This window comes from Caretta caretta, chromosome 5 (genome assembly GCF_965140235.1).
Source record: "Caretta caretta isolate rCarCar2 chromosome 5, rCarCar1.hap1, whole genome shotgun sequence".
NCBI lineage: Eukaryota > Metazoa > Chordata > Testudines > Cheloniidae > Caretta > Caretta caretta.
Genome location: NC_134210.1, coordinates 91,999,916 through 92,014,936, shown reverse-complemented (window position 1 = coordinate 92,014,936; position 15,021 = coordinate 91,999,916). Strand labels below are relative to the sequence as shown.

The window sequence follows — 15,021 nt, the reverse complement described above, 5'->3', positions numbered from 1 at the left end:
AGCTCAAATGCATAGCCATGAAAGTTGTGGACTTATGCTGTATTAGGACTCCATCCTATAAACCATTTTGTGGGTTTTGTTCTTAATACTGAATGAAAATTATAAATGTACAATTGATATAAAAAAACATGTTCAGTGGGCACTAACTGGGTCTCTCCCTTCCAGCCTCAGTTGAGGTGCCAAGGAATGAAGAGGCAGAGAGTAAACCATACACCTCAAGGGCTCCCCTAAATGAGGAGAGAAACATATTAGTTATGTAGTGTGGGAAAGTGCATGTTACTTCTCTTGCTGTATCTGTACAATGGTGATCTCCGATTTGGTCAGTCTGGCACTTTTTACAAGCACCAAAAGCAATCAGTTTTCTAAAACTGATTCTACTCATTAGCCTGTGAATGAAAAGCTTAACCCAATGCAGCATGCTGGCTTCTTAAATTTTTAAAAACTGACAGAATTAGAATATTAATTGCCTCATTTTTAGAAACACTGAGCAACCCCAGCTCACACTGAAAACTGGACCATACATGCTCTCATTAAATATACCTGGCCAAAGGAAAATACCACAAAATTAACCATTTCTATTTTCAATCCAATAAAATGTGTAGGGAAACAAGGCGATTATAATGATTCCTTTATTATATATTTTCTTAATATATTTATATCTGTGCATGCACAATAATACTGCCACAATTGTGTCTAGTACAGCATTACAATGAAAAGGTATCTGATACCTGAATTTTGATTTTGTAAGAAGTTTTTTACTGCTACTATTGCCTTATTTGAAACGAACACTGGTTCTCTTTGTTCAGTTAGACTTGCACAATATTTCACATCCAAAAACCATCACATACAAATTGACATAAATGGCAATCTTTGAAAATTACATTACATGAAGAAGGTTGCTTCCATTACATTCAAGGAAAGATGTCCTACTGCTGAAGGAAGAGTATCAAGTTTGTGTTACAGTCTCTGTATCACACCTGGATGGGGAATACTGGAATTCATTATCTAGCAATGCAAAGCATTCAGTCTTCAGAAGCATAGAGTAAATATCATGACCAAAATCAAATGCTTATGTTACTAAAACTCATCATTATTTTGGAGGGAGGCAAAGGCATAGCCTCTTTCCTTATGAAGAATCTGTCATGGTTGTATTAAAGCTATCATGTAATACCAAAAATATGTTGCAAGGACCTTGAGTCATAAAAATCAAGAAAATTTAGAATTAAGACTAGAATTTCATCTGTCATAACTAGCACCGAGATACTGAGCCATGTACAGTACGGTATATAAAACATGCTCTTGAAATTCTCATGCACAATGGATTCAGCCTCTCAAAACCTAGATTGAAATGAACATTGTTGTATTTACATTTCAGACTTGTATTTAAGTATCTGTTTGTAACAAACGCCCTGAATAAATATTTATTCAGTAGTCATTCATAACTCCTTTTGGATCATCTTCCAGAACCACTAGTCCAAACAGAGCTTCTACACAAACACACACACTTACTTGGGACGGGCATTAAGGATACTGCACTATTGAGACTATGGAGTTCTTTAAATTGAATTAATACATTCCTAATGTTATCAGGCCACAGTATTAAAATGTTGAAATCTATACTACTACTAAAACAACTACGAGTCTGGTGGCACCTTAAAGATTAACAGTTTTATTTGGGCATAAGCATCTATGCATCTGAAGAAGTGGGTTTTTTACCCACGAAAGCTTATGCCCAAATAAATGTTAGTCTTTAAGGTGCCACCGGACGACTCCGTTGTTTTTGTGGATACAGATTAACACGGCTACCTCTCTGATACTATATTACTATTAAGTCAATCTACACAGAGAGATGCTAATTAACTTGCTGTGTTAATACAGCAAGTTAATTTAAGTGAATTTATTACTTATGAAGGGTGCTAGAGTAAGAGTTCTAGAGACTGGAGGACTATTTATACCCAGAACGGGTACAACACAGTGGGAGCAATATGAACTTCCCTACACTGCCCTGCTAATGTGTCTCAATCCTGATCTAGAGGAATGACCTCTAGGTGATAAGAGGGGATAAGAGAGTAGCAGGTTCAGTCCCTGGTGTCTCTGGTTATTGCCCAAAGTGCCAATTGTGATGGTCACTTTGCTGTCTGAACACCTGCTCACCAGGGAGTGGACTGAGCCTGCCTACTCATTCAATATAGGTCACAGAACAATTAACATGGTCAGTCCTTAAAAAGAAAAAGTTGGAGGAGAGAGTATATAGGTGGTTCTATCATTCCCTTACTTCTCCCCGCTGATCATTTAATTTTTTTAAAAATTTAAGCATAAGAGCAAGCCATTACTATTTCAACGGCAAATATGCCAGCATTTCTCTCTCTACCCCAATTTCAAAACCAAGATGGCACTGACTGTTGCTACCTACCTAAACTGGATTTGAACCAATGAGTTATTGGTAAAAGATTTCACATTTCCACTGACGATCCCCTGAGCCATCTTGCTCTCTATGGTTTTTACTTCATGCACCAAATAAAAAGAAAGAAAAACAAAACACACACACACACCAATTTCATTTGCATGGCTGACACTTAAAAATCTCTTTAGTTAGGGACCTGTTGCAGTATCGAAAGATACTGCTTGATGCTTTTAGATGTCCCCTTATGTTATACAAGCATTTTTCAAAAAAATAAAGAAGAGTCAGAACTGGGTCACATCAAGCAAGGATAATTAAACTTTTTGCTGTAGCAAAAATTCAGTTTTATAAATATTTGGCAGTAACTTCAGCTCCACATTAAATCTTATTCTAAGCAAAAATGGGGCAGTAGAGGCGTAGGGGAGGTACAAAAGGACTTTGTTCATTCCCAAAACATGACTATCTTTGACTCACAGGAAGACTCTAAACCAACATGGATACCACCTTTCCCCTTAAAAACATGCCCAGAATGAAATTAACTCATTTTGACAATACAAGAATTTGACAAGAATATTAAATAAGTTGCTAAAAAATACATAGCAAAATATACATACAGTATACACATTTAGCCACTTCTTGTCACTGAGTAAACTTGTTTCCAAAGCTAAAAATTAACTGATTGTGGAGATGAACATCTCTCTCTTCACTGAGATGATGTGTTTCAGGGAAGAGTTTTATGCAAACATACAATTCATAGTAGGTGCAGGTGCCGGAGCCACCATAAAACACTTCTGACTAGTGGACTAACAGTAATCTTGCAAGAATAACTTTCTTTTTTAAAAAGGCAAGTTAGATGTCATTGTATATTTTAAATTATGGCTGCTGTAAAATTATAATCTCAGTGTATTAAAGGATCAAGAAACAAGCACAACAATTGATCAAATTTTCATTTTTGTTTAATTTAGTAACTAGAGAATGAAACTGTTTCAAAGCAAGCTCCGCATTACTTCAAAAAAAATCGAGCATTTAACATAATTCTAAAGAAAAACCTCAACCTCAATAAACACACAAATTAATAAAAAACCTGTACATATGTATTTTTCAGGAAGAAACTCAAAGGACTGTACCACAATATTAATTTCTGTATCTGACATACAACAATTTATAATCCATTTGTTGGTGATTAAGGACACAAAAAGCCATGCAACAATATTTGGTAGAAAATGAAATGGTAAAGCAATTGTTTGATATATTCAGTGCCAAATGAAGGCACTGAATTCCTTAAATAAAACAAATGCCAATATTATCATAAATCAGAAACACATTTATTGTCTTTCAGCTAAACTGGCTTCAATTACTTTTGTCTCTTTGAGCCAACCCTCGAGAGCCAGATACTTCCCTGTTTCCTGTCCACTAAAAACCAGGATATTCATTTTCTTCTTTGAGTCTACAAAGATGGCTCAAGGCAGGTGTGTCCTTGTCATTTCTGAGTCAGAAAGCCCCTCTTCTGGAACAGAGGGTTCATAATCGCCTGCATTATCAGCCAATTCAATGTCTTGCTCATCATTACTCTCTGCACTGTAATCAACTTCTTCAAGGAAGCGAGGCTCATCTTCATCTAGAACATATGTAGTGGGGCTGTAGAAAGACAACACACAATAGGTTGCATTAATCGCTTTTAAAGATTTAAATTCAGCTACAGTCAGAAAGACAATGTACTTCCTTATCTTGAGCTAAATGAATAATTCAAAATGATACTCGTTTTAATGTAAGAAAATCAGACTAATAGGAATAATTAACCTGAATAATGCATATAAACGGTGAGCCAAAATGACATTTATAAAGCTAACAAATTAATATCATAGACACACACTACATAGGATATATATGTAAAATATAAAGAAATTATACACAATTTAAAAGTCATTGAACGGGAGTAAGTTAGCTTTTTAGGTATGTTAGAGGGCTTATTCCTTCACCCGCTTACTTCCCTGGTCCTTCTTGCATGAACAGAGAGCAACAATACCCGAAGTCCAAAGGTACAGACAATTCGATGTTTATGGGGGTGAGCTTCCAGCAAGCATGATTCCAGTTTCCTTCCTTAGTGTCCCCCTTCCCAGCTCTGACACCACAGAGCCTACCTGTGTCCCTGCTCCCATTTCCGCCCCTTAGCAAAACATGATTCCAATTTCCCCATTCCGTTCCCATTCCCCCCACCTTACTTCCTGATTGACTGAAGACTATATAGTAAAACTTGAGTTCTGCTTAGCTATACCTTAACCTATCATTTTCCTGAAATTTAACTAACCAATCCTAACATATTGTAACATGATTATTTAACCAACTATATCCCACCACCTTAATTAGTTTACACCCCGCAAAATTAATTATACAACAAACAGAAACAATCACGGAACCAGACAGAGACCAGGCAAATAAACAATAGCAAAGTGGGAACTATAATGACAAAATAATACAGAAGTGAGGATTTCACAACTACATCTATAAAGACATAAGGGTTTCCCAGCTGTGTCTATTGATAAGTGAGTTCTTACTGAACAGAAAACTATCAAACTAAACTTCCTTTTACATCCTCTAGGCTCTTCCCTTTCTCTGGAGGTGATAGATCAGATCACCTTTCTAACAGCCCCAGACTGCCTGATTTCAACGTGACTAGTTTGGAATGTGAGGATATGACCATATGCGCCCCAGCTTATGGCTGCCTCTGCTGCTTAGCCAGAGATCTTAGCCTAAGAACAGAGCCTCAGACTGTCACAGTAAGAGCAGGCCCTTACACCGGCAGACAGCGATTTTGATTTTCTTTTATACCTCTATAACTAGCTAAGTGATAAGAATACACCTAAATTCTTAGAGTATAGGCCTTTACAGACAGGTCTGAATATCTATACCCTAACAAGGTGCTACTATATAACATACAGAATATGTATTAACTGTGATAGGGACTGAACAGATACAAGAAAACGTAGACCCTGCTGTCAAGAGCTTCCAACTTTAGTGTTTTAAATTATAAGCTCGTTTTCAGATTGTAAACTTATGTTTTAATTAAAAAAAAGTTATTAATTAGTTTGAAAAATGTTACAAAGAGCACTTTTGACTAGTTTGTAAATGAAAGCTTAAGTACTCACAAAGCAGGGGGTTAAGCCTTCTTTTGTATGCAAAATTATCAAGGTTATTTGAAAATTGTTAAACTTATTCATACTTTGCATAGATTAGTTTTTGAACATCTTATCTTAAATCCTGCAGTTCACAGGCAGCAGTTAACTTTAAGAAGCTGGGTAAGTGACTATGGGATATTCTAAATGGTTTCTAGAGTAATGTGCTAAACTAATTTCTTCCAAGATTCTAAAATGATTATCTACCATTAGAGTAAACCAAGACTGAATAGGCCTTTCTCACTACCCCAGAGTTTCCTATTATGAGAAAAAATAAAAATTGAATTTTTCATACCCAGGTTTATTATTGTCCCTTGGGACACAGAATAAAGCTATTTGCTTAAAAGCACTAAATGCTTCTAAATATTTCATAAAGTAAGTAGCTCTGAGTTCGGATGAGGTCCTAGAAAGGATCTGCAACTTACCCATTTTAAATTCATAATCAAATCATATAGATTCCCCATTAGGTTTGCCAAATGTTTCTACATTGGAAGAGCTGGAACTAAGGAATCAATAATAACCAGATACAACTCATAAAAACACAAAAGGTGTGTTAGGAACATGTAAGGTGGTCTGGTTTGGGTTATTGTGTTAGGATCATTAAACAAAGTATTTCAAAGTTATACATTTGAATTTTTACAACTTTTTTTTTTTGAGGTACACTATAGGATCTCTTGACAGTAGCTCTGCATTTAATTTCATTACTGTTTCCACTCTAAAGCTCTTTTAAAGAGTAAGCAAAGGACCATTATAATTTGCAATGGGCTGAAATTTGGTACAAATATTTTTCACTGAGCGTATTCTCTGTACCTTCAAACCTCAAGTGAAGTGTGCAACTGACAGCTAAGATTCACATACTGGGAACATGACCAAAAAACCTGGACTTTTTAGTTTAAAAATAGATTTTAAAAGTACTAAAAATCAAAGGCCTAACAAATTAAATTAGCGCACACAAAAGAGAGCGAGACTAGGCTACTGTATATTACATTTACCCTTTAAATTTTTCAGAATAAGGGTTAAGAGCTTGGTTGTGCTTACTAAATACCACAAAAAGAAAAGCAATACAAAACTAAATGTGTTTAACAATTGTTATTTAATATTTTGGTGGCACCCACAGACCCCAACTAGGGCCAAGGCTAATTATGCTAGATGTTGAACATACATATATTGGGTGTCTACCCTAATCAGTTTACATTCCAAAAAGACAAGCAACATATGAAGGGTTAAGGAGAGGGATACAATCAGGTACTCTGACTGGCACAAATAAACTTATAACAAGACTGTTATTCTAGTGCCTTTACATGAGGCTCACAAGGCACTTCACAAGCATTAATGAATTAAGTCTTCAAGGTATCCTTGTTTTACAGATAGGGATACAACATGGCACTGAACATCTATGGCAGGGCCAGTAACAAAAGCCAGATCTCCTGACTCCCCATCCCGTGATTTAACGATGTGACTATTTTCCTTCCTCTAGAAAATCATAATCCACCAACACCTACTTCATTTGAAGGAAAATCGGTTGAAATTTTCATTCATCTCTTTGGAAAATTACTCCCTGCAAGAAACCACACTCAAAACACATCTCATCTCAACAAGTGTGTAGACTATTCTGGGATTTCTGCTTCGGATCACTCAACACAGATATTGATTTGCTAGATTACACATACAAGGAGTTCCCACTGCAATTGCAGGATATTCTGTAAAAAGAAAAGGAGTACTTGTGGCACCTTAGAGACTAACAAATTTATTTGAGCATAAGCTTCCATGAGCTACAGCTCACTTACACGGCTGCTACTCTGAAACAGGATATTCTGTGTAATTCAATTCACAGGAAATGCAGCCATTAATTCTGAACACTGCCCTCATTAACTCATAGTTGTGAGAACTGAAAAGTTTCACAAAATTAATTTTTGCAGTGCCAATGACATGTTTTTCTAGCCAGTGCTACCATGAAGTTAACGTATAAAAATGTATTACAATAGACACTTATAAAATTGATTTGTTTAGTTGCATGTAACTTAGGATAACAGAGAATGCAATGGAGTCTTCTGCAAGAGATACTCTCTCTCCATCAGGTAAGTTTACTGAAGTTTTTAAAAAAATTATTTTACACATACACAGTCCAGAACATGTTGCAACTGTCTTAATGATTACGCAGAGAACTGGACATTTCAGCAAGCCACCTTCACTTCTAGGAGCTTACATTCTGTTTACCAAGTGACAGACTATGTCCCAGTCTACATTCTGAATTGTGTATTGTGGCACCTTAGAGACTAATACAAACTTTATTTGGGCATAAGCTATGTATTGTGTGTGTGTGTGTGTGTGTGTGTGTAAAATCTTCCTCCTATATTTTTCACTGCATAAATCCGATGAAGTGGGTTTTAGCCCACGAAAGCTTATGCCCAAATAAATTTGTTCGTTTCTAAGGTGCCACAAGCACTCACTCTTTTTGCTGATACAGACTAACACGGCTACCACTCTGAATTCTGTGTTGCAATATGCGTACAAGACAGTTGCAATACGCATATAAGACGGAAAATTATTGCTATTTTAACTCCGTTTTAGGTCAACAACTAGCAAGTAGTATTAAAAACAAGCCAATACTGCAGCTTTGTCTCAAAAGAGGCATCAGGGAACACTTAGGCATGTCAAGTTTTTATTTTAACATGTTTCAGAGTAACAGCCGTGTTAGTCTGTATTCGCAAAAAGAAAAGGAGTACTTGTGGCACCTTAGAGACTAACCAATTTATTTGAGCATGAGCTTTCGTGAGCTACAGCTCACTTCATCGGATGCATACCGTGGAAACTGCAGCAGACTTTATATATACACAGAGAATATGAAACAATACCTCCTCTCACCCCACTGTCCTGCTGGTAATAGCTTATCTAAAGTGATCATCAGGTGGGCCATTTCCAGCACAAATCCAGGTTTTCTCACCCTCCACCCCCCCACACAAATTCACTCTCCTGCTGGTGCTAGCCCATCCAAAGTGACAACTCTTTACATAATCAAGTCGGGCTACTTCCTGCACAAATCCAGGTTTTCTCACATCCCCCCCACCCCCATACACACACAAACTCACTCTCCTGCTGGTAATAGCTCATCCAAACTGACCACTCTCCCAGTTTAAATCCAAGTTAAACCAGAACATCGGGGGGGGGGGGGGGGAGGAAAAAACAAGAGGAAACAGGCTACCTTGCATAATGACTTAGCCACTCCCAGTCTCTATTTAAGCCTAAATTAATAGTATCCAATTTGCAAATGAATTCCAATTCAGCAGTTTCTCGCTGGAGTCTGGATTTGAAGTTTTTTTGTTTTAAGATAGCGACCTTCATGTCTGTGATTGCGTGACCAGAGAGATTGAAGTGTTCTCCGACTGGTTTATGAATGTTATAATTCTTGACATCTGATTTGTGTCCATTTATTCTTTTACGTAGAGACTGTCCAGTTTGACCAATGTACATGGCAGAGGGGCATTGCTGGCACATAATGGCATATATCACATTGGTGGATGTGCAGGTGAACGAGCCTCTGATAGTGTGGCTGATGTTATTAGGCCCTGTGATGGTGTCCCCTGAATAGATATGTGGGCACAATTGGCAACGGGCTTTGTTGCAAGGATAAGTTCCTCGGTTAGTGGTTCTGTTGTGTGGTATGTGGTTGTTGGTGAGTATTTGCTTCAGGTTGCGGGGCTGTCTGTAGGCAAGGACTGGCCTGTCTCCCATCATCTGGACCCATGGAAAAGAAGCCCTTGAGGAATTCCACCATGATTTCAACAATTTCCATCCCACCACCAACCTCAGCCTGGTCCAGTCAACACAAGAGATCCACTTCCTGGACACTTCAGTGCTAATAAACAATGGTCACATAAACACCACCCTATACCGGAAACCTACTGACCGCTATTCCTACCTGCATGCCTCCAGCTTTCACCCTGACCACACCACACGATCCATCGTCTACAGCCAAGCTCTGCGATACAACCGCATTTGCTCCAACCCCTCAGACAGAGACAAACACCTACAAGAGCTCTGTCAAGCTTTCTTACAACTACAATACCCACCTGCAGAAGTAAACAAACAGATTGATAGAGCCAGAAGAGTTCCCAGAAGTTACCTACTACAGGACAGGCCTAACAAAGAAAATAACAGAACGCCACTAGCGGTCACTTTCAGCCCCCAACTAAAACCCCTCCAACGCATTATTAAGGATCTACAACCTATCCTAAAGGATGACCCAACACTCTCACAAGTCTTGGGAGACAGGCCAGTCCTTGCCTACAGACAGCCCCGCAACCTGAAGCAAATACTCACCAACAACCACATACCACACAACAGAACCACTAACCCAGGAACTTATCCTTGCAACAAAGCCCGTTGCCAATTGTGCCCACATATCTATTCAGGGGACACCATCACAGGGCCTAATAACATCAGCCACACTATCAGAGGCTCGTTCACCTGCACATCCACCAATGTGATATATGCCATCATGTGCCAGCAATGCCCCTCTGCCATGTACATTGGTCAAACTGGACAGTCTCTACATAAAAGAATAAATGGACACAAATCAGATGTCAAGAATTATAACATTCATAAACCAGTCGGAGAACACTTCAATCTCTCTGGTCACGCAATCACAGACATGAAGGTCGCTATCTTAAAACAAAAAAACTTCAAATCCAGACTCCAGCGAGAAACTGCTGAATTGGAATTCATTTGCAAATTGGATACTATTAATTTAGGCTTAAATAGAGACTGGGAGTGGCTAAGTCATTATGCAAGGTAGCCTGTTTCCTCTTGTTTTTTCCTACCCCCCCCCCCAGATGTTCTGGTTTAACTTGGATTTAAACTTGGAGAGTGGTCAGTTTAGATGAGCTATTACCAGCAGGAGAGTGAGTTTGTGTGTGTATGGGAGTGGGGGGGGATGTGAGAAAACCTGGATCTATGCAGGAAATAGCCCGACTTGATTATGTAAAGAGTTGTCACTTTGGATGGGCTAGCACCAGCAGGAGAGTGAATTTGTGTGGGGGGGTGGAGGGTGAGAAAACCTGGATTTGTGCTGGAAATGGCCCACCTGTTGATCACTTTAGATAAGCTATTACCAGCAGGACAGTGGGGTGGGAGGAGGTATTGTTTCATATTCTCTGTGTGTATTATAAAGTCTGCTGCAGTTTCCACGGTATGCATCCGATGAAGTGAGCTGTAGCTCACGAAAGCTCATGCTCAAATAAATTGGTTAGTCTCTAAGGTGCCACAAGTACTCCTTTTCTTTTTATCTTAACATGATCATCTTTTTAAAATCCAGAGAACAAAGCAGAGTAATATAATGCACCACAGACATTTGCAACTGCCAATCTGCATTCAAATCTCAGGTTAGAAATGTAAGGGTAGTTTAATCTTTGATTAAATTTTTACTAATCATAAAACTATCAATACAATAATTATCTTTTTCCACTCAGGAGAAGTCCAGTACTAGAAGAGTTAATTTACAGGTCAGGATTAGCAAAGCTACATGGAGAAGCTTGCCTAAATATCTGCCCCTATTAAGTCTGGCTCTGAAATTATTTTCATTTTAACAAGTTTACCTGGCTCTCCATGGCACCCACTATGCTATTATTGCCCATTCACATTCTACTGAAATAAAATATATTAGGTTGTGCTTATTTTGTCTACATGTTTCATTTCCTTCTGTACCCATCGAAAAGGTATCCGAGTGTCTGGTACAGTTAACAGCCAACAGGCCCTCCCATGGATCTATTTCTGATGTAGTGAATTTATCATATCATCCTTTGATATTTGTTCTTCGAAATTCTTCTTAGCCCTCTTTAATCTGTATTTTAGAATGCATCTAACAAAATTTAGTCTCTACTCCACTGTTCTCACTTGTGCTGAATTTCTACATTTTTGGTGACGAACACTTGAACCTTGCTGTTTAATCAATTTTGTTTTTTTAATATCATGACATGTCTTGGGACTCAATGTATTTTTAGCTGCCTTCCATGCTGATTCTATGGATTTTAATTTCCTAACTTTTCCCTTGAGTTGTTTCTAATTAACATACTCAATAATCCCTCCTCCCCCATCACCTCTTGCTTTTCTTTTTAAAAGCAAAATTAATAATAAATTGGTTTATTATTATTAAGACTGGTGGATTGTCATGGATTACATAATGTGTGCTTTCTTTAAAGTCACAGCTGTTCAAGTGACCCCTTTAAAACTTCTTTAGCGTTCATATATTTTATTTAAATTTAATTTTTACCCTTACAAGTGTGAAGATAAACTTCTCAATGAAAACTAAGTGTAACTTATGAGTGTTGCAGGACTCAGACTCTCAAACAAATAGTGCTTTTCAAAAGTATACCCTTCCTTTATACAAAAATATGTTTAGAAATGACAGGATATCCAGAAAATCATGTAATTTAAAAATGCATAAAATGCTATATCAAAACAAGACCTACTATAATTTTTCAAATAATTTTGGCAATATTTTATGTTCTATATTTTTTCCTATTTGAATGAATGTTTTGGTACACTTACCAATAAAAATACACTAATCTTTGGAAAAAAGTTGTGATTTTTTCCCCCAGCTAAAATGGCTATTTTTGCCACAACGAACTCATGATTTTTCCAGTTTTGTTTTTTTCTGATACAAAACATGTGTCTCATTTTTCATTATTCAAATGCTTCAGTTGCAGGAGAAGTCAACCTTGAAGGAAGCAAAAATTTTCTATAGCTTATTAAAACACACTTACATTAGGATATTTACAGTGCTTTACAAGAAGAGATTGAGAGTTTCTGCCCAAAGACTGAAAGTTACACCACCACATGGTATCAGCAAGAGACAGAAAAACAACTGGCAAGGAACCAGTGATTGCTGCCAAAGGAGTTTTGACAAGGAAGTAAAAGTGGGAGGAGAGGAGTCAAGGAGTAGTGCAAAGGAACCAGCTTTCCATGTCCTCAGTTCTTTAGAATTTACCCAGAGATCTCCAGATATCCAAGTTATTGGAAGGCCATGCTCCTACAGTAGCTAAAAAATCTCCTCCCTTGAAGGCAATATCACTCATGGAACTCAACTTACATCTGCTTATGGAGTTCCCCTGGGTAATTCTCCCCTTCTATGGTTTTTCCTATGTGAGAAGGAAAGATCTAAAGGACAAATTTGAAAAGCAGTTCAGTGTCCAACTTCTATTCACAATCAAAAGGAGCTGGGTGCCATCAACCTTCCCACAAAGTGAGATGGGGAGGTAGCATTTGTAGCTGGTTTCCGTCTCCTCTCATTTCTAGAGCTGGTCTCCCCCTGGCCATTTCCCAAAATTTCCTCTTTGTTAACTCTAATGAGAAAGTAATATGAGAAATCCTAAAGCTCAATCTGTGTCTGCTATAATTAAACAAAATCTATAAAATGAAAACACTGGATAACCTAGAACAGTGGTTCTCAACTTTTCAGGACTACTGTACCTCTTTTAGGAGTCTGATTTGTCTTGTGTACCCCCAAGTTTCACCTTACTTAAAAAATACTTGCTTACAAAATCAGACATAATACAAAAGTATCACAGCACACTATATCTGATCACTTTTTCACTGGAATATAAATATTGTTCTTACATTTCAGTGTATAGTATATAGAGCAGAATAAACAAGTCATTGTCTGGATGAAATTTTTGTTTGTAGTGATTTCGCTAGTGCTTTTTATGTAACCTGTTGTAAAACTAGGCAAATATCTAGATGAGTCAATATATCCCCTGGAAGACCTCTGCATACCCTTGGTTGAGAACCACTAACCTAGAACATACTGTGTGAGCCTTATAAAATTGAACAAGGCACCAGAATTTCTGAACAAGGTCAAGTCATCAGATAAAGATAGATAATGCTCATAAATCCCACTAGTTATGACCAGAGTCATATGTTTTTATTTCATTGTATTCATAGAGCCCATCAAACCCGTCAGCATCACAACCATAATTCTTACTACAGGACCATTATTACATGTAGCCTAATGGTTTCTCTTTGGGGAAACTGGGGGGAAAATACTGGAAAAAGAGTTCAGAATAATTAAAGGAAAATAAATAATTTAAATGTTTAATTCATCGCCTAAAATGTTAAAGTGCATTACCAGAGGGAAATAAGTCTAGTTATTGCTTTCTTTTTTGTAAATCAAACATGCTGCTGACTCAGTTGAAAATGCTTTGGTTAACTTAAGGTAAGTACATCCAGATGTAATGAAATATTGAAAAGTACTTTAAAATGTTGGCCTGTCCTCTTTCTCCCAAGTTAAGGAAGAGGAGGTCTTGTGTAATTACCTATACTATTTGTTTAATTAATTACAGTGCTTCTGAATGCATACACCTTTTGTCTTTTAAAAAGGAGACTCTCTCAGACATATTATTACAATCAGCAACTTCAGAAAAGTATGTACAGTAACTGTTACCTTATTTACCACAAATATTCCTACTGGGACACTATGGCCTTGGACTATTTCCCAGGCACTATGGAAGGAGGAATTTATCTTGAACAGAAAGGTTTCTGGAGCTATAAAATTAACCTCATTTCTTAGGACAACAGCAGCATGGTTCTTGTATAGGCAAGGGAAGTAATTTCACAACCTGCCTTTTGGAGGTAAATGGTTTTGTCCTGTATAACCGGTCATTTGATTAATCTTGTCCTTTGATGATAGTCAAACAGAGTCCAACATGCCTACCTACAGAATGCCACTAGGACTTGTACCCATGTTTCCATAATGCTTGATTGTAGGACTCCAATCAACTATTCTGAGAAACTCCAATGTAGCTGAAATCACCATAATGTTGTGATTATTATTGTTCTTACAGTTCAGTAGCATTTAGACGTCAGGACCCTTTTTCCTGGGAACAGTAAAAATAAAGAGGCTGTCCCTGCCCCAAAGAGAATTATGTTTCCCAATTCACCAGAAATGTAAAAATGTTCCAGATCAATGTAGGACATTCTTGGTTGAGTTCTATCTGGATACCAAAAGCTAAGAGAGAATTCATGCTGAACTACACTTCTCTTCAAATGACCAGCTGTTGACTATAGGTGTTCGTGGTCTGGATGAAGGAGTCCCGCTTCAAGGGGTCTGGTCTTTTTCTGTAGGTCCAGTATGGGTTCCTTGGCTGCATAGGAAGTCCTGCCTTGTGGGCAGTAGAGAATTAAGAGGACTTCAACTCTCTATGGTTTCCCCTTTTCTGTATCCTTTATGTGAATTGCCTTGAAAACAAATTATTTGCCCAATGCATTACTTCCATTGCCACAGAGAAGCTTCAACCTCTACTTACTTTCTGGTTTTGGAAGGGATACAACATACATGCCTCAATCATAAACCAACCTCTAATGGGAGGCAAGAGAATACTTCCTTGTGAGCACTGTAATAGCCTACTGTTTGGCTTCTTATACCTTCTTCTGACATAAATGGTGCTGGCCAGC

At 37.7% G+C, this 15,021-nt stretch overlaps 1 protein-coding gene across 4 annotated transcripts in view; it reads right to left on the bottom strand.

The window, feature by feature from the left end:
- Positions 1-613: 613 nt before the first annotated feature.
- The window catches only part of AGTPBP1 (ATP/GTP binding carboxypeptidase 1), a 143,071-nt gene continuing 128,663 nt past the window's right edge, over positions 614-15,021 (bottom strand). For all 4 annotated transcript variants that reach the window (XM_048849808.2, XM_048849805.2, XM_048849807.2 and 1 more), the window contains exon 26: positions 614-4,039. In XM_048849808.2, the coding sequence (XP_048705765.2) occupies positions 3,862-4,039 (178 nt within the window). In that variant the 3' untranslated portion in view covers positions 614-3,861. The remainder of the gene's footprint in view (positions 4,040-15,021) is intronic.